Genomic DNA, 20452 nt, shown 5'->3' with positions numbered 1-20452 from the left:
GTGAGGCCAATTTGTAACTGGCAACGTTTTATCGGGTAAGTGCCGACTTACCTTTGACAATACATAGGCTATAACATTTAATCTTGTGCGTGCGTCAAAGCGGGAGCCAACTTCAAGAACCACACATGACCGTCCCTCGGCCACCTTGGTACCTGCTAGACCCTGTATGTGAACCCAAGCTCGCTGCCGAGGTAAACGTAATTGTTGAACGGCGCGTTCTGTGATAAATGAGGCTTGCGACCCTTGATCCAAAAATGCCCTAAAGTTCAGCGATTGTCCTTGCACGTCGTCCACCGTGATAACCGCAGTTGGCAGTAAAACTTCGCAACTCTTGAGGCGATTTCCATCTACCTCTTCCGCACTAGAAGCAGTAATAGGGCTTGCTAAAGAAATTTTATTTTAAACAGATAAATGCATAGCTGTAGCCGGAGCTGACTCCCTTTTTTGCTCGGTGTGAATTAATGTGTGATGCTTTCCTCCACACGTTGAACAAGTTCGACGACTACTACATTTCGACGACATGTGATTATATCCTAAACAATTGAAACAGAGTTTAAACCTTTGTGCTACAGTTCTTTTTTCATCAACCGTCATAGCGAGAAATACTGTACAATCTCGCACTGAGTGCTCACCTTTAACGCATACTGGACAGGTTATTGCTTTTTTTGTTACTGTCAATGAATTCACATCCTTCTTACCAGGGTATACTGAAACGCTACCTTTTCGTTTCGAATCCGGAATTATAGACTGATTAGTCCACGGACGTATTTTCATGCTTGTGGATGTTATCATCATTTGATATTGCTCATCTAGCACTGAACACAACCTTTCAAAATTAGGAATCGTCCTTTGCCCCTTCATCGCTCGGTCCCACTCTTGATGAAATGAAGCAGGCAATTTCTTCCACATGTAGTACACGAGAACCTGATTTTGTGATTCTAGGTCAACGCCGAGTTTCTGTATAGACTTTACACAAGAACGACAAGTTTGTGTGCGGCATCATTAGGATGAACATCAGGCTTCCGTTCAAAAACATCCATGAAATGCGAGAATAGTATACGCTTGTTATCATATAAGTCGCAGAGCATTTTCCAGGCATCTGCATAATTTTCCGCTAATGGGCTGAGATGTTCGATATCCTTTGCTGGGGCACCCGATAGAGCTCCTTTAAGGTAATGCAAACGTTGACTATCATTAAGCCGATTACTGTCGTGAACTCGAGCAATAAACATTTCTTTGAAGGTAGGCCACTCAACATAATTACCATCAAACATAGGTAGTTTGACTTCAGGCAACGTCACTTCGTAACTGGGATTGGAAACGGCAATAGGCACATTAATATTTGACGAAAGAGTATTGCTTTCAGCAGCTACAGTTACTACGGGGTAGGCACTTTCAAACGCTGCTCGCACAGTGGACACTGCTTCTAAGTACTGTTCCTCAAACTGGTCGTTCAAATCGATATCGAGATATTTCTCCTTAATAACCTCGTTAGCATCCAAACGCATGATTTGGCGATGATTTTCTCGGAACTCCGCTCGGAGTGTTGCCAACATTTCTAACCGTGTCTTAAAATATGCCTCGGTTCTTCGAGTAGTAGAGTCCTTTTTGTAGTTGCGAAGAGTTTTCTTAACCGTAGCCAGCAAGGAAGATTGTTCGTTAATGAATTCCATGGCGTGGCCGTAAAGTATTTTAAGCTTAACCTTCAAACACCCAATATCAAATGTACTCACCGCAATACAGCAAACTACTCTTGGACACAAGTTCTTCCACGGAATGAGGTTATGATAGTCCGTGCTCACCACACTTGCTATGAGCCAAAGCACGTTTTGCTTCCAGTTACTGTAGCTAACCGTCCTGAAGACCTCACAGGAGGCACCAAATGTTGTAATGAGTTCGATATAGTTAAAATGACTTTGCCTTTAATTCAATTTAAGGTTTACAAATTTTGGATGAAATAAACTATAATACATATTAAGTAAAAACTGCGTTGAGTAATTATGTCGCCTTCTTCGGTAAACCGCTCCAGCTCAACTTCTCTGTTTCTTTTCCTTTTTATTGGGCGCTTTTCTTGTGTCCCGTTTTACGCTCTACCATTGAATTTTATTCTGTTGAGTCATAATACAAAGTAGGGTTGCTTTGAACCGCAGGTTTTTTATTTGCTAGATTCAACAGGTGGGTAGCAGAAAGTGTGAAAGGGGTGATGGATGTCGGTTAGCAAAACCGGTGACAGGTAATAAGGTCAATGGAAATAAGGTCAATTGACTTTATTTCCCACCCTGGTGCGAAATAAAGTCAATTGACATTATTACCTTTTCAAAAGCGAAATAAAGTCAACAAAAATTTGGAAATAAACTTATTGACGCTATTTCCTCATTCAAATGGAAATAGCGTCAACAATGCTTAAAGTATGTAGATTCATAGAAAAAAATGTTGTTCTTACAGTAAACATTGCCCCGAAAGTGTTGTTTTTTAATTGATGAAAAAGGTTATTGCCAAATCCTCAGTGTTGTGATATTAATCCACACACAATCAGGAACAACCACTATTTGATTTTATTAAAAAAAATTAAATTACGAATATATGAAAACACGATGCGAAAAACTAAACGCCTGCGCACAGCTGGAATACGAGAAATATTTGAAGAAAGAGTGTAGAAATGATCCATAACTTGCAAACATGTCTCGTTTCCACAAAAATAAAGAGAACACTATTAAATTGAAGAAATAATCCATGTCCAAAAACCCCGGAGGAACACTGAAAGAATTCTATGTTTTAAATTAGCATATTTTGAACGAATTCGGAATGTCTAGGGTGGAAAAGAAACCAACTTTTCTATAAGGAAACCATTATAGAAAAAGAATTTTCTTACACTGTATTCATGTCTCCGCCAGCAATTTGTGACGACATCATTTAAAACCAGCTAAGGAGAATGACGACACTATTTATTAGATGGCACATTCAACGCCAATTCAATGCCAACGAGCCAATGTGCCAAAATGCGGCTATAAACAATTATTGATTATTTAATATCGGAAGATCTAGTTAAGTTAAGTTAATTGATTGGTTTTCACACACTTTTGAAACACAAATTATATGCGCGCGGCGTAGCGTGACGTGGTGTGCGCGCTGACGCGGGCCGCCGCGAAGCTAAGCAAATTTAATGTTTGAAAGAGAAATAATGTCAATGGATTTTATTTCGTTTTTAAAAAGGTAATAATGTCAATTGACTTTATTTCGCACCAGGGTGGGAAATAAAGTCAATTGACCTTATTTCCGTTGATCTCATTTCCTGTCACCAGCAAAACCACTTCATTCTTTGCAGTCTACTGATGGCCGGTTAAATGAGCTACATATGTATTAGTGCGATGAAAGCGGATGATTATAGGGTAAAAAATTTATCTTTCAAGTGCCAAAATAGCACGTATTAATGGCATGTTTCTTTGGATCTAAAAATTGAGTTACATCTATGTACACAAGTACTCGTTGGTGTTATTAACATACAAATTTAAAACAAATTGAACTGAGTACTCGAATAGATAGTGATGATAGCACTGTTGTGTATACATTATTTGCGTCTAAATATTACAGCAATGAAAAAATGCTGTGTTGTGAAGAATTTTTTTAAGATTGTTTTTCGTATTTGTCTTAATGAAATTATAAAGAAATTTCTTTACGAGTTCGTCACTCCATATAATTATTTTCGAAGATTCAAGAAGAAATCTTTACAGAGTACACCCCTGAGTCTAAAAAATTTTTGCAAGGCGATTTCCAACAACCTTTTTTTTGGACCAACGCACAGTGCTATGCGAGCGGGCAAAAATCAAATATTTTGGTTTCCCAACCATAGACGTAATTGGTATTGTTGGAAAGGTAATTTATCCATTATCAAGGTTCCGGTTCCAATTTTTGTATAAAATGAATAATACACTGCAAAAAGACCTTTGAAGTTGACGCATACGCATTTTAAACCAAATATTTTAGTCAGAGCCACATCAGTTTTAGGCTTTACACGGAAACAATTTTCAAAAATACAATTTATGAGATATTAGGTTAAATTTTTAATTTTTCCGTTTAAAATTACTTAAGATAACTGCAAAAGGTTAATTTGTTAAAAAATTTGAGTTCTGTAGTTTGGACTCGTTATATTTTAAATGCAAATTTATTTTGTTGAAAATAAAAACATTACTAAAGTTTAAAAGAGTAAGTCCAAAAATCATGTAAAATCATGTTTTCTTTATTCTATAAATCAAAAGTATTGCCATATATAAATAAAAAATATGCTACTTTTTGCACTTCGCAAAATAATCTGCTTTGAAGTGAAACTACCTTTTTTTATAATGGTAAATACTCTACAAAAAATTAAAATTTACTATTATAGATAGTTACATCATCACTTTTCGTCACTGAAATGTCGAAAAAAGAAAGGAAAATATAAAAAGTGAACTAAAGAAGTTTTTACGAAATTTAGCTAAACTGCAAATTTTAACTGGTTGCGAAGGAAGTTCAACAGAAATTGATTGCCTTTGTATATAAACAAGGCAAACTCTCTCTAGCGTCTAACACCCATAATTAAAGTATATTTGATTTTTTAAACAGGTGGCAACCCTTTTACGTGTAGTTTAGAAGTGAGGCCTTTTCAAAACCATTTCGATTTTACTTGTAATATATAATTCATTTAATTTAGTAAATAATTTGAATAAATTTGTTTAGCAGGTGGCAACCCTCTCAAAAAAATAAAACTTCATTGCACATATGCAGGCCAATCCCTGTAATTTGACACCTCACTTTTACAAATCGAACGAATTATATGTAAATGCAACAAGAATACAACTTTTGAACTTCAAACTGTATTTACAGAGAAAGTATGGCATCAAAAAACCCACCAAGTATTTACCCACCAGATCTCAGCTAACGTCAGTAAATTAAAGATCACCAAAAATTTCCCTTACCTAAATGCCGGAGCCGCGTACGTTAATACGAAACTTTACGACACCTTGGGAAACATAAAGAGGTTTTGACACTATATAGATACACACTTCAAATAATGGTGAGAAATATAAATTCCCACTTAATCCCATGAGTGTATATGTAAATATGTACATATGCTTACCATGCAGAAAAAAGTAATCAATTGATTAAAAAAAATTTTAACTAGTTAAAAAGTAATGCAGGAGTCATGCAGACTTAAAGTGAAAGTACATGCCATCCATTGCGTCGCCGTCACCGTTACCGTCAACAATGCTCATGCGTCAAGTTACACACTATCCGTTTGACGTTGCGTCCGAAAAATCATAAACTCGCTGCTAATCTTTGCAAAATTTGCGTTTCACTTTTGCCTTTCTTCTATTAGGTCTTCCTCCATCATGTTTTAAATTTCGTTTTTCCATAAATCTAAAAATTTTCACAAACTGGAAAAATTTACGTTCAAACATGTAAACAAAACAGAGAATAGTTGTCACTTGACGCAAATGCATAGGCAAAATTGAAAGTTGAGCTAATTTGTGCGTCACCGACTCCATCAACTTTGTATATGTAACTTACTTCATACAAATAAATCGATTTAACTTTTTTGACAACTGCCGGTGATGGGGACGGCGACGCAATGTACGTTATGTACTTTCACTTTTAATCGGGAGTTTGGTTTCTTTAAACAGGTTTCTTTTTAAATATTCTCATATAAATTTAACTTTTAGTACACTTTTTTTGGCACTTCACAAATACTTATTCGAATTTAGAACAAATAAAATGAAGATCGAATTTAATATTGTCATTTTGAAGTTTAGTCTGACGGAATTAGAATATGGGACCACCTACAGCAGAATACAAATATGTAGTGTGAAATAAAGTTAATACATAACTAAGTAAATAAATTTAAAAAAACTGTTTTTCTTATTGACTTTGTATGTCTAAATGCATGTTGTATGTACAAATTAGTTGACATCTAATGCAGAGGTAACCAGCCTTGACTATTTCGCGCCCATCGCCATACAAATATAAAGAAAATTTACAGATAATAATGACCTTTAGTTCTTTCCTAATCAACTTCAAGTTAACTTATAGTTAGATACATTTCCTGCAGGGTATACCTATTGCATGCAAAGAACATCCTTCAATATATGTACTACAAGCATACATATTTATGCGTATGTTGTTACCCTGCAGTAAAATTTAGAGGCAGGTTGGATCCGAACTACATATTTCGGAACTATCTCTGAACTATGTACTGCAAAACGGCTGTGGTGTAAATGTGCAAATGCTCACTTCTCGCACAATACGAAAGTAGCTCAGCGAGAAGACCTCAGCCTCAAGCATCGTTGGTCGCGAGTTCAAATCGCGGTGGAGGCAGTTTTGAGTATTAAGATTTAATGAATTTAAATTGTTGCGTGCAACTTTACAATATTATTATGTTTTTTTATAAAATATGTAACAAAATTGGAATCTATAAAAGAAACGAAAAAAATATCCAAAAATTGAATGCTAAAAATGTTTTCTTAGAAAAAAAAAACTGTCCAACACGGAACCGACTAAAAACTAGTTGTAAAGTAATGCACAGTGCGACAATTGCCACCGCCAATGACATCGTCGTGTAAAACTGGAAAGTTGAAAGCATTGCTTGGGTATTGAGCTGGAACTAGTACTGTCGGCACAATGTCTAGTTCTATGGTAGTTCTGAGCTAGTCAGACATTCTGCCGGGTATACATACCCATATGTATATATGTATGGCTTCTTCTTATATACATATTTATATACATATTTACAACCAAGCCATTTCTTTGGGCGCCCTAGTTATAACAAAAGCTATGTGCGGTGACTTTTGTCCTTGCGTGGGAAAATGGCGGTAAATATACCTTCAGTTGACAACTGGAAAACAAGCTCCTTTATGTAAGAAAATAAAGACATTGTGGATGGTGTTCCACGGTAGACCATAATAATTCTTATTGTTGTCTTAATTAATTTTTCATGCGTATTCATCTTTTATTTGAATCGTAGAAACAATAATTACTTCTACGTATGTACGTACATATGCTCGTGCTTTTGTAGTGCATATTTAAATTGTCGTGGGAACCAATTAACCCTTAAATGCACATTTCTTAGTAACGAAACTAAAATTTGTATTTAGTAACATACATGTACCGTGGCGAGAATGTAAATGGGCAAGAGACATTTTAGTAAGTTTTGGCTATTTTTCTTTGTTAAAAAGTTTTTATTATTTTTCTATGAAAATGTACACAAAAATGAAATCTACACACAAAAAAAGCATGAAAACCAAAATTTCAAACTTTGTAGAACATTTATAAAAATTCGACGAGTTTTAACAAATGTTCATCACAATTTGATATTTTTAATCAGACTTTTTAGAATGTTCTCGGTATGTAGTTTTGTAGTAGTTAAATTTAAGTATAATAAAGTGCAAGTTTGATGTAAGTAGCTGGAACTTACCATTGATTTTTGGCAATTTTTTGTTCACGCAGTTTCTTCCATACAAAGTTTAAAATTTTGACTTAGATAAATATATTTTGTTAGCCACAATTTCATAAAAAACAAGTAAGAGCAGCGCTGTCTTCGGCTATGCCGAAGACTTCATACCTTTCATGAGCATCTGAAAACTTTACTTTAACAGATTACTGCATTTGAATAAATTTATATATTCACAGCAGGCATATATAGAGGAGATACATATATAAAAAATCATATCTAAACAATCAGAGGTATGGAAGATATACCTTATATAGCACCAATCTAAGTGATTTTCACTACTGTGTGATCGGTACGTAAACCGGTAACACAATTTAATGGGTTTAGATTCCTACATAAAGGAGATACATATATTGCAAAAACTGGTATCTGAACAATCAGTGGTACAAGAGATTATGATTATACAGCATAGATTTTGACGATTTTCTCAGTAGACTTTGTATTATTATTTAAAAAATAGCTTACGAAATTTATCGGTTTTAGCTGTCCAAGTAAAGGAGTTTTATAGTAAAACCCCATATCTGAACAATCAGTTGTATGGGGCAATAAACAGGTTATAGTGACCCGATCTTTGTTAATTTTATTGTAAACTTTCTGTTGATAATGAGTGAAAATAGGGCGAATTTCATGTTTCGAGCTGCATAGATAGAGGTAGTTATAACAAACAATCGCATATCTGAACAATCAGTTGTATGGGAGCTATATGTAAAATTGACCCGATCTTTGTTATTTTCACTGTATTTTCTGTTGTTAATGGGTGGAAGTATTGCAAAATTTCATGTCCCTAGGTGCATAAATGGAGGAGTTATAACGAAAATTCTGAACAATCAGTTGTATGGGAGATATATGTTATAGTGACCCGATCTTTGTTATTTTCACTGGAAGTATTCTGTTAGTAATGAGTTAAAACGGTGCGAATTTTGATGTTTCTAGCTGTATAAATGAAGAAGTTATGGCAAAAAATCTCATATCTGAACAATCAGTTGTATGGGAGCTATATGTTATAGTGGTCCGATTCTTCCGGTTCCGACAAATGACTAATACATTATAAAAATACACCCACCTACCAAATTTGATCCGGATATCTCGAAAACTGAGAGACTAGATTGCATACAAACAGACGGACAGACAGACAGACGGGCAGACGGACAGACGGACATGGCTAAATCGACTCAGCTCGCCGTTCTGATCATTTAAGTATACATTTTAATGGGTCTATCTCTTCTTATTCTGGTACTTACAAACATCAGACCAAAGTTATAATACCATTTCATGCTCATGAAAGGTATAATAATATACGCTAAATAAACAAAAGGGTTATAGGGGGAGAATGATAAAAAATGTTTTCCCTATTTATATTTTCGCCACTGCATGTACATTAAGCCGTACCAGAAAATTATAGTTCGCCGCATGATAAAAACATAGCAAGGTAGAACCGTTCTCTCAATTTGTCGGCCATGATTTTTTTTTGAAGTTTTGAAGTTGAACATTTTAAAATCATATAAAAGTGAAAATAAAAAATTGAAATTGTTCGAAATTGTTGTTGCTTGAGATTGAAAATGAAAATGTGTGTGTGAGTTTGTGAGTAAATTTAAAAATTAAACTGTTTGGAAACGTCAAGAATTTTAAAAGTGACTCTCAGCGGTTCTACCTTACTATATTTTTATCATGGTTCGCCGTACCCCCCTGAGTATAAAAAGGCGATGTTGTGTTGTGTTGCGTTGTGTTATGTTATGTTATGCTATGTTATGCTATGCTATAGTATGTTGTGTTATGTTATGCCATGTTATGTTGTGTTATGTTATGCTATGTTGTATTATGTTATGCTACGTTATATTGTGTTATGTTGTGTTATGTTATGCTACGCTTTATTATGTTATGTAATGTTGTGTTGTGTTGTATTGTGTTATGTTATGTTATACTCTGTTATGTTGTTCAAGGCATTCCAACTCAATTCACTTCAATCAACTCAACTAAGCTCAACTCCGTTCAGCTCAGTCCACCTCAACTCCCCGTAACTTAAAGGTTGAATTTCAACCGCTGGGCGAACACTGGGTATTATTATTTTGTATGTAATTACACTTGTTGTGGCCCTTTTAATTCAAATTAAACTCTTAAAAATTAGATTAGCTTATAATAATTATGTGAAACATTTTAAAAAAGAGAAAATAAAATAAAGCATTATTTATCATTAAAACTAAATAAAAGTTTTAAAAATAATGTTAAAAATCACTCGGACTGGAGATCGAATCTGGGAGTCACAGAGTTTACTACTTTAACATAAAACCAAACTTAGCAAAACCTAGAACCTTATTTTAAAACTTTAAAATCACGTTCTCCTCATTTTCAACCGACTTTAAAAAAAGGAGGAGGTTATGAATTCGTCGGAATATTTTTGTTTTTATACCCGAGCGCACTTGTGCACAAGGGTATATTAATTTTGTTCACATAACGGTTGTTTGTAACAGCTAAAACGAATCGAGATAGATATAGACAAATGTATACATAAATGATCAGAATGAAAAGAGAAATCGATTAAGCCATGTCTGTCTGTCCGTTCGTCTGTCCGTCTGTCCGTCCGTCCAAAATTCGTCGAGCAAAATTGAGATATCTCAACGAAATTTGGTATGAAGGTTTCCCTTAATCCAAGGTAGGTTGGTATTGAAAATGGGCGAAATCGGACCTTAACCACGCCCACTTCCCATGTAACGGTAATTTCCAAAAATACGAAAACTGCGATATTTTAGTAACTACTAAAGATAATTCACTCAAAATTGATATTTACAATAACTTTTTGACGAAAAATAAGAATATTATACATTTTTGGAAAATGGGCGTAGCCACGCCCACTTATGGTTACATGTGTATATCTTGGTAACCGCTGCACCAATTTCTTCCAAACTTGACACAGTTGTTGGGCCTTCGCACAACATACCAAAGGGCCGAAAATTTTTCAAATCGGACAATAACCACGCCCACTTCCCATATAACGGTAATTTTCAGAAATAAGAAAACTGCGATATTTTAGTAACTCCTGGAGATTATTCACTCAAAATTGATATTAACAATAGGTTTTAGACGAAAAATAACAATATTATAAATTTTCGGAAAATGGGCGTAGCCACGCCCACTCATGGTTACATGTGTATATCTTGGTAACCGCTGCACCAATTTCTTCCAAACTTGGCACAGTGTTGGCCTTCGCGCAATATACCAAATGGCCGAAAATTTTTAAAATCCGACAATAACCACGCCCACATCCCATATAACGATAATTTAGAGAAATATAAAATCTTCGATAAATCAGTAAATATTAAAGCTAATTTATTCAAATTTGATGCTTGCAACAATTCTTAACCAAGAAATACGTTTGTGATAAAATTTTGAAAATGTGCGTGGCACCGCCCACTTATGATCACATATATATATATCGGTAACCGTTCTACCAATTTATACCAAACTCGGTATGGTTAGTGTGCTTGCCACATAAAAGCAAAACGTTGAAAATTACTGAAAGCGGACTAAAATTGAGGCCGCTTTTCATATAACGGTAAATTTCAGAACTGCTTGAAACTTCAAAATTCGAAATCTAAGGAATAATTTACTCAAAACTGATACGCAAGGGCTTACCATATAGCGGTAGCTTTCGGTAAGGTGAAAACCATATACTATTTAATACGTGCGCCGGGTATTTAATGTTCGACTCCGCCCGAACTTAGACTTTCTTACTTGTTGTTTTTATGTTTGTTACCGCATAACTTTGGACAATGTTAACCAATTTCTATAATTCTTCAATCAATCAAAATCATTTACATATGTACATTAGGGTGATTTTTTTTTGCGATTTTTTTTTTTACTCCCACCTCGCAATTTTGTGGGAAATATCTGAAAGCAAGTTCCCTGAAATTGTAGCCCTTAATATTAATATAAGGTGCTCGACCAAGGCCTGCAAAGACTTCCCGTTCAAAATACAAATACAATTTTATTGTTTTTCTGCAAAATTATATAGCTCAGAGACATTTTATGGTATAATCATGGTCAATGATGGATTTTCTTTAGAACTGAATGTTCTTCAAAAGTGTCCATTGCGGCATAAATCTAACTCTCGCTAGCGAGTTAGTACGGGTCACTAAACCCAATATTTTCATGAAATTCCCAATTTTTTTGCCCCTATCTCGTGAATAGCAAGAGCTACAGAAAAATTGCAAATTACAAACTTGTAGGCCGTTAAATTTCCTACAAAAATGTTCTATCACATAAAATCGCTTTGGAGTTGATCAACAATTTCTACAATTTAGCTCAATAATCAATGAAAATTCCACACTACCTCAACTGCAAAGCCCAAAATCTGAAGAAATATCGATGTTATATGTTAGCGATTTGGTGATCTAGAACTTTTTTGTAGGAAATTGAATGGCCTACAAGTGATTTGCAATTTTTTTGTACGTGTGTTATTTACGAGATAGGGCCAAAAAACGGGGATTTCATGAAAATATTGGGTTTAGTGACCCGTATTAACTCGCTGATGGACACTTTTGTAGAGCGTTCAATTCAGAAGAAAGCCCATCATTGGCAATGATTATACCATAAAATTTCTCTGAGCTTTAGAATTTTGTTGACCTGAAGAACGGGATATCTTGTACCTGCCCACCAAATCTCAGCTCTTATCACCCTAATCTTCCACCCTAATATCAATAAATCAAAGCTCGCCAAAAATCATATAAATTTTGCTAAAGAAGTATTTCGATTATTCAAGTAGAACCATAAAAAAAATTATTGCCGAATGTGCTTGTCACCGGAAATTGTAAAAAGGTAGTTTCGGCAAAAAATATTTTTCGAAATTGAATTGCAACAAACTTTAAACTTTTCTTGTAAGGTGGTACGGTCTAGTATACATACGTGCATATGTGCGTTTAAATATGCATTAGAATCTGGGCGTATCAGTTTCGATTTTTGTTTAAGCTACCTTTTTACTTTCAAGGGTTAAACTACATAAGTAATTAAACAACGGCAGGGGCGATGTACATACATACATACGCTCTTGGCATGACTGCAGGTGGAGTAAACACGCAGTTTGTAATTAAATCGCTTGGAGTCAAAATGTCCGTTGCGTGTCAGTCGTTCAATAAACTATTCATCGTCGACGAATTTTACAAATCTGTACAACCGCTTATACATTCATCAAATCTTCTCGGTCTCACACCTTTTGTGGTGGCAACAGATCAGCAGGGTCGGAAATCTTTGCAAATTTCACGTCGCACATATTTTTTTGTGCTTTTGATTTTAGCTGTCTATGGCACTCCGCATACGACTCGTCTCGTCATCGTATCGTCATTGGCTTGTCATGCATGCAGCATACGCTTTTTTGTAGCACCCGTGTGTTTAAATGGGGAACCGCACACGAGCCGACAGCTACGCGTAATCGTCGCAGCATGCATGCAGCACGACGACTATCGTACAGCATTGTCGGTTGCTTGTCGTCATGTACGATAGCACGCTTGCAGTTTGTTTATGTTTTTCGGTGGGTGCATTTACTACGAGTTCTGTCACAAAAATGTCTTCTGAAATTGTAAATTTCGTGCAATTAATAGAAAATCGCGCGTGCCTATACAATAATAATTTACAAGAATATTCCAACAAAAATATAACGGAAAGAGCTTGGAGCGAAATAGCTCAACAAATGAATTGGTCAGGTATGTATGTATCTGTACATGAAAGTGTGCCGTTCGGTTATTTGTACAATGATTTTGGATTATTGTGTCCAAACGCGTGAGCCGAATCAAAAAATTTTAACATACGCGTGTAGTAAAAAGATTAAGCTCTAATCTAAAATAATGGTTTCAAATTTCCGTCCACTAATTTATTTATTAATTTCGGTTTAAAATGTGTATACACCGCCGACCAGCTCCTGCAAATGTACGGTACGGTTATTTGTACAATGATTTTGGATTATTATGTCCAAACAAGTGACTCGAATCAAAAAGTTTTAACATACTCGTGTAGTCAAAAGATCAAGCTTTAATTTAAACCTAATTTTAAAATCATTATTCAAATAACCGAACATTTCCCCATGAAAAAGGCTGTGCGTTTATATTTTTTTCAGTTTATTTATTGTGTACTATAGACGCAAGATTTTAATAAGTTTTAGCATATTATTTTGTTATTTAATTTGGTTAATATTGTTTTATAAAAATATAGTTCATTCTTTAGCAAAACCCGTGTAAATCCAAGTTTAAAACTTTGTGAAATATTTTTTTAATTTCGAGCTTTTTATTTAGATTTTTTAAAAAGATTTAACATATTATTTTGCTGTTATTTAATTTTGTTTATTTTTTATTAAAATATAGTTTACTTTTTACATCTGCAACAAAAAAAAAATCTAAGAAATCACTTACTTTACTTACACTTACTTTATTCTACTAGAACTGAATGGGCCACAAAACTGCACACTCTAAATCGTTTTTGTAAGAAATCTAAATAAAAAGCTTGAAATTTTTACGACGTTTGTTTAATATTTTCTTTTAAATATTGCACAAAGTTTGAAACTTGGATTTACACGTTAAAGAATAACAGCAAAATAATATGTTAAAATTGGTCAAAACATGGTGCAGTTATAATCTTTTCGACCACTGTATGTATTTATAAACAATAATTCCATTGCCACGGCAAAGCTAACTACATTTGATAATACAAAATAGTTAGCTAAATAACTGCGCAAATCTTGAGGTGAAGTATTTTCGTTTATATTAAAATTGTGTGTCTCTGGCAGAACTTCTTGGCTTTGTTGGATACGTGTAGCTTCTTGTAAAGAGGTTCTGTATGGTACCCCGTCTGTTATTCGTATATAATTATGTAAAATACAAGCACTCTGAACGATTGAAATAATAGTTTCGTATTTTCGGCAACGTATAGGTGTTAAAAAAACCTGGAACTTCTGAGTCATCATTCCGAAAGCGCACTCTATATTTTTTCTACCACGACTCAATCTATAATTGAATATTCGCCTTTTATTATTTATATTTCTTTCGGGGAAAGGTCGCATTATATTTTTCCTCAAGGGGAATGCGCTGTCGGCCACAAAATAATACGGAAATTGATTGTCACTTTCGTCATACGGAAGTCTGCTTGAAGATGGTAAATTATTATTGCTATCCAACCAACGACCAAAAGTTGAAACGCGGAAAACACCTCCGTCGCTATTTCGACCCGCAAAGCCACATTCTGTACTTGTAAATAAGCCATCAGCATCGCAACTAGCCATTCAAATTACCGAATGATAGTTTTTATAATTAAAATTGGCTGATCCGGAATTCGGGTACTTTTGAATTCGGATATGTTTTCCATCGATAGCCCCTAAGCAGTTCGGTAATTGCCATAAGTCAAAAAATCTTTTTGAAATATCTTTCCATCTTTCCGTACTAGGAAGTGGCATATATTTTTGCTTTAGCGAGTTCCAAATGGCTTTAGTAGTTTCTTCTACGACTAGTCCAACGGTTGTTTCACCTCTTTGGAAATATAAATCCAAAGCAGTAAACGTGCATCCAGAAGTCAAGTACCTAAAATATGTATAAGACAACATTTCTATAAAAATTTTAATTTATGAATATTAGCTCGCTATTATACATACAGTCATGTGAAAATTAATAGGAACACAACATTTTTACCACTTTTGGGTATTTTTCTATTGTTTGGTTAATGTTTATTATTATTTTTTATAAAAATGCAGCTCATTATCTAACAAAAACCATATAAACCCAAATTTCAAACTTTGTAGAAAAAAAAAATTGTTAGTACGCAGTTTATCAAATTATCAAAAATCAACACGAATTCTTAGCTACTTGAAACGTGCAACTTTCTGAAGGTAGAATTGAATAGGCTATAAACCTGCGTACTTACAATTTTTCTATAAAATCTTAATAAAAAGTTTGTTGTTGTAAAATGTTGTTGAATTTTTTTTTCTACAAAGTTAGAAATTTGGGTTTATATGCTTTTTGTTAGATAATGAGCTGTATTTTTATAAAAAAAAATAATAAACGTTAACCAAACAATAGAAAAATACCCAAAACTGGTAAAAATGTTGTGTTCCTATTAATTTTCACATGACTGCACATATCGCTCATTTACTTCAATAGTGTCATAATTCAAAATATACAAAAAATATACAGAAAATACCGCTACCTCTTCTTCTTTGTTGTGTTCATAGCTGTACCGATTACCAGTAGCTCACTACAACAAAATATGCATTTCTTTTACTATAGGAGTATATGTAAATTCTTCATCGCTGCTCGACATTTTTACAACTCGTACTTTGACGATAGATAGTCGCATTGTGTGCGGACCTGTTAGCGTATCGTCATCGTCGCTGCATGAAAAATTAGTGTCGCGCCGATGACGATACGATGACGAGGCGAGTCGTGTGCGGAGTGCCTATATGTCTATTGCTGTTATTATATAGCTTATTGCCAAGACACTTTCATTGCTGCCTTCCTAAATACGGACATTAGCAATGGCGGTGATAAATGTATACTGATGGCGAGTGGTGTTGCGGCGATGGCGGTTCTAACTTCAAATGTTTTACGAAAACAACGTCTTTGTTGGGCTCTCAAAAAATCGCATATTTTCGGTCGTGCAGTGTGGACGTATTTTCTCTGCTCGTCAGCTATAGTTGAATAACAAAGTGGATCTTTGTGTGATATACTCTATCTTCACATTTTCTATGATGGGTCATTTGGTGCGAATGTGAACTCTATAACAAATGAGACAGTGACTCTTTCGTGAACATAAAAATAATAAAAATTCATTGATTTGCCGTAATAAAAAATGCCGTGCATATGTGATCAAAAGGTTTATCGGTCTCGACAAACGGTTCAGTGCGTTAAGTGCAATGAACTTTTTCATTTAACTTGTGTTGGTATACAACCCGCTGATGTAGAGTTTCTTGCCAGCTCAGATAGAGGTTTTTTTTGTAAAGTATGCGCGGACAGGCGCCGAGAATCAATTCGTTCGCCTCCCCTGTCCCTAGCCATCTTAGATGGCAAGCAAAGTGCTACATCTTCTAATATGACGAAGTCTGACTCTCTTGAAAGTGCTAATAAATCGACTACTTCGCACAAAAAAAATTTACTACTAATGCAAACGGTGATAAAAACCTACAGCAACAAATAACGCAGGGATCTAATAAATCGACGACTTCCCAAAAACAATCTACTAGTAATGCAAACGATGCTAAAAACCCACAGCAACAAATAACCATGGGATCTTTGTATAGTGTCATCGTCAAGAAAACAACAAACTAATGATAAAAATTGATAATATGCACGATGATATTATTTCTATGCAGCGTGTTATGCATGAAAAAGACGATGCGATTGCTTCAGTAAAGGCCGAGTTGAGTGACCTACGCTCTTGTATGATTACTGCTGTGGAGAAGTTTAACAGTGATAACATATCCAAATGTTTTGATCATGAAGCTGTCACGTCTTGCGCTAATGTCAACAATGTTTTGTTGTCGGCTGCTCCTCCACCTGTTCCTGTGTGTGACGCTTCGCAAATCGATGATAATAATAGTGCTGCTCTCACTAACGCTTCCAATATTACTGTGTCTGCTAGTGCTTTTGTTTATGATAAGTCGCGACTTACTCCTACCTACAGAGATGCTCTCACTAACACGCCTACTGCTGCTACCTACGATATTGAGCGATCAATTCATACCACACAGTTAACTGCAGCTGCTAATACATGTTACGATACTACTGCGATATCCACTTCCATTGGTACCAGTACAGCTCTCCTGAATCCTGGGGCTAATGCGGATAATCGAGCAGTTGCCTCTGCGGATGCTAATACTAATGTACGTCCAGCTAATACACACGCGGGTACTGCTAATATTGATCAGGTTATAACCCCTGCTGCTAGCTCAGCGCGTTCTTCTGGATCTGGAGACGGTGCACAGTGGTCTACTGCTGGAAACAAAAAGCGTATGAAACGAGTGCTAGTCGTCGGTACTAATGCTAATGATGACTTAAATGTAGCTGTCCAATATAAAAGGCTTCATCTTTCTTCGTTCGCAACAACTGTAACTACAGAAAATATAATTGAATATGTTGCTAATCACGCTTCTGTGAGTAAAAAGGCTCTAGCGTGCTATATGTTAGTGAAGACCAATACTCAATTGTCAACTTTAAAAAGAATAAATTTTAAGTTGGGCGTACCACTATCCTCTTATGAAAGAATATTGAGTGCTGATATTTGGCCAGTAAATGTGGTCGTGCGCCCTTTTCGTTTTTTCGAAAAAACCGAGTCAGCAAACCCACCTACTTAGCTTCACCTCAACATGCCAATAAAAGCCTAAAAATTTATTTTCATAACGGCTCCGGAATTAGAACAAAATGCGACGATTTACACTCGCTTAGTGCACATTTAGAGTATGATATTTTCGTAGTTATTGAGACTTGGCTCAATATTCAATTTTTCGATGCTGAATTATTTGACCTGAAGTTGTATGACGTCTTTCGCAAGGATCGTGACCCGGCCAAGACTGGATGCGTAAGGGGTGGTGGCGTATTGATTGCTTCCCGTCGGGAGCAAAACGCGTGGCTTATTGTACTGGAGTTCAATGACTCTTTATTGGACCAATTATGTGTGCGGGTCCAATGTGTTTCTGGGATGCTCTATTTATGCGCATCATATATTCCTCCTGCTAGCAATGAAGCTATCTATAAATCACATGTCGATAACGTAATGTCACTTCACAACAAAATCGGAGAACATCAGCTGTGCGTACTGGGGGATTTTAATCTAAACAATATCTCCTGGACACACTTGGACAATAATATTTATCTTACTCCGACTAATCTAGCCAGCCCCTTAGAGAGTTATTTCATAGACAACTTTTTGGGTTGTGGCTTATCGCAGATAAATTGCTTCTACAATAAACTGAATCGTCTACTAGACCTTATTTTTATAAGCCACAATGTAAAATTTAGTTTGTATCATGCTCCATCTTGTTTATCGCAGCCAAACATGCATCACTCTCCATTAATGCTCGAGATTGATTTATTTGAATACTTCGAGTGCCCAAATGTTACTCAGAAAATCTCTTTTAACTATAAACTTTGTGACTTTTCATTTTTAGATGGAATTTTCGCTGATATTAATTGGGATGATATGCTTGGCTCTGATGATGCTGCTTCTTGCTACTATGTGTTCAAAAATATAATTTATGATTGCTGTAAAGATAATGTACCAATTTTCAAAAAACTACCGTATAAGCTCCCGTGGTTCTCTCAGGAACTAAAGCGGTTAAAGAACTTGAGAAATAATTTTTTTTTAAAGTTCAGATTAACCAACGATCTAAAACATTTTGAGTTATATTCTACTTACAAAAACCAATTCGCCAAGCTAAATAAAACTCGTTACAATAACTACATAGGTAACTTTGAAGCTAATATAAAAAGTAACCCAAAATGTTTCTGGTGCTATATCAAGTCTAAAAAGGGGGTTTCGGATATTCCCAGGTCTGTTTTTTACAATGGGAATACAGCAAATTCCATTTCGGATGCTGCCAATCTTTTTGCAGATTTTTTTGCGGCTAATTTCATCTCGGACGAGGATATACTCGATGCTGAGAATGCTAGTTTACATTCTTACGATTATTGTACCGAAAGTACTACTTTTAATCTTGGGTCTTTAGCTCTTTCAGATGAAGACATTGTTGAAGGCATAAAAAACATCAAATTTTCAACCGCGACTGATATGGACGGTCTCTCCGTAGTTCTGTTAAAAAACTGCCCTTCTCTAATTGAACCCTTAAAACGTATCTTTAATAAATCTCTGGAGTCAGGCATTTTCATCGAAGATTGGAAACGTGCTTACATTTCCCCTATTTTTAAGAGTGGAAATAAAGCTGATGTAAGAAACTACCGCCCAATTTCTAAATTATCTAAAGTTTCAAAGTTTCAAAACTTTTTGAAAGCGTGATAAAGGCTAAACTTTGGTTTAATCTTAAGCATTTGATTTGCCCGAATCAGCACGGTTTCGTTTCGGGAAGATCTACAATAAGTAATTTAGCAGTTTTCGCCGATGATTGCTTTGATGCGTTCCAAAATGGTCACCAAGTGGACGTAATTTACACTGATTTTTCTAAAGCCTTCGATAGGATCTCACATTCTGTCCTAATTGCTAAACTCAACCATTTAGGTTTTCATCACGGCTTCCTTAAGTGGATTAAGTCGTTTCTTAGTGGTCGGAAAAGTTCAGTTCTCCTGGATGGAATATATTCTCAAACTATAATTTCCACTTCGGGTGTACTACAAGGCAGCATACTGGGCCCATTATTCTTCATTTTATTTATAAATGATATAGGATCATGCTTTTCAGCTGTTAACTATCTGCTTTACGCCGACGATCTTAAAATTTATGACGAAATTAAAGAGATGAATGACTCACTTGTCCTTCAGGCTGATTTGGACAGGCTGTATTTATGGTGTGTAAAAAATAGGCTTTTTCTTAATATAAAGAAATGTCATCAAGTAACCGTCTCCAAGTTGCTGCAGCCCTTCCAAACTTCTTACCATATTTGCAATACCCGTTTAGATTCGCTTAATGAAGTGAAAGATCTCGGTGTCTTTTTCGACTCCAAGTTTACTTTTGTCACGCACATAAATTATACTATTTCTAATTCGTTTTCAATGCTCCTTTATTCGTCGCAATAGTAGGTGTTTCTCCAATCCATATATTCTTAAAACCTTGTACACTGCTTTTGTTCGGTCTAAATTAGAGTACGCCGCCTACATTTGGAGACCGTATCATCAAGTACATATCATTCGGCTGGAGTCGGTTCAGAAGACATTTTTACGGCATGCTTTGCGTTCCCTTAATTTTTCCGAGCCGATCCCATCATACTTAGCGCATTGTCAATTGATCAACCTAATGACGCTGAGCAATAGAAGAATTTTCTTATCTGTATCTTTT

The 20452-nt window shown here is 35.3% G+C and overlaps 1 protein-coding gene across 1 annotated transcript; it reads right to left on the bottom strand.

Moving 5' to 3' along the window:
- Positions 1 to 968: 968 nt before the first annotated feature.
- Positions 969 to 1673, bottom strand: LOC118741936. The gene has a single exon (XM_036473906.1). It carries the CDS (start codon positions 1671 to 1673, stop codon positions 969 to 971), a length of 705 nt encoding a protein of 234 aa, XP_036329799.1.
- Positions 1674 to 20452: the final 18779 nt, after the last annotated feature.

Source organism: Rhagoletis pomonella, unplaced genomic scaffold (genome assembly GCF_013731165.1).
Source record: "Rhagoletis pomonella isolate Grant_MI unplaced genomic scaffold, Rhpom_1.0 Rhpom_scaffold_00006, whole genome shotgun sequence".
In the NCBI taxonomy this organism is placed as follows: Eukaryota; Metazoa; Arthropoda; class Insecta; order Diptera; family Tephritidae; genus Rhagoletis; species Rhagoletis pomonella.
Note: the sequence above shows the minus strand (reverse complement) of the source record. Positions and strands in the feature narration are given on the sequence as shown.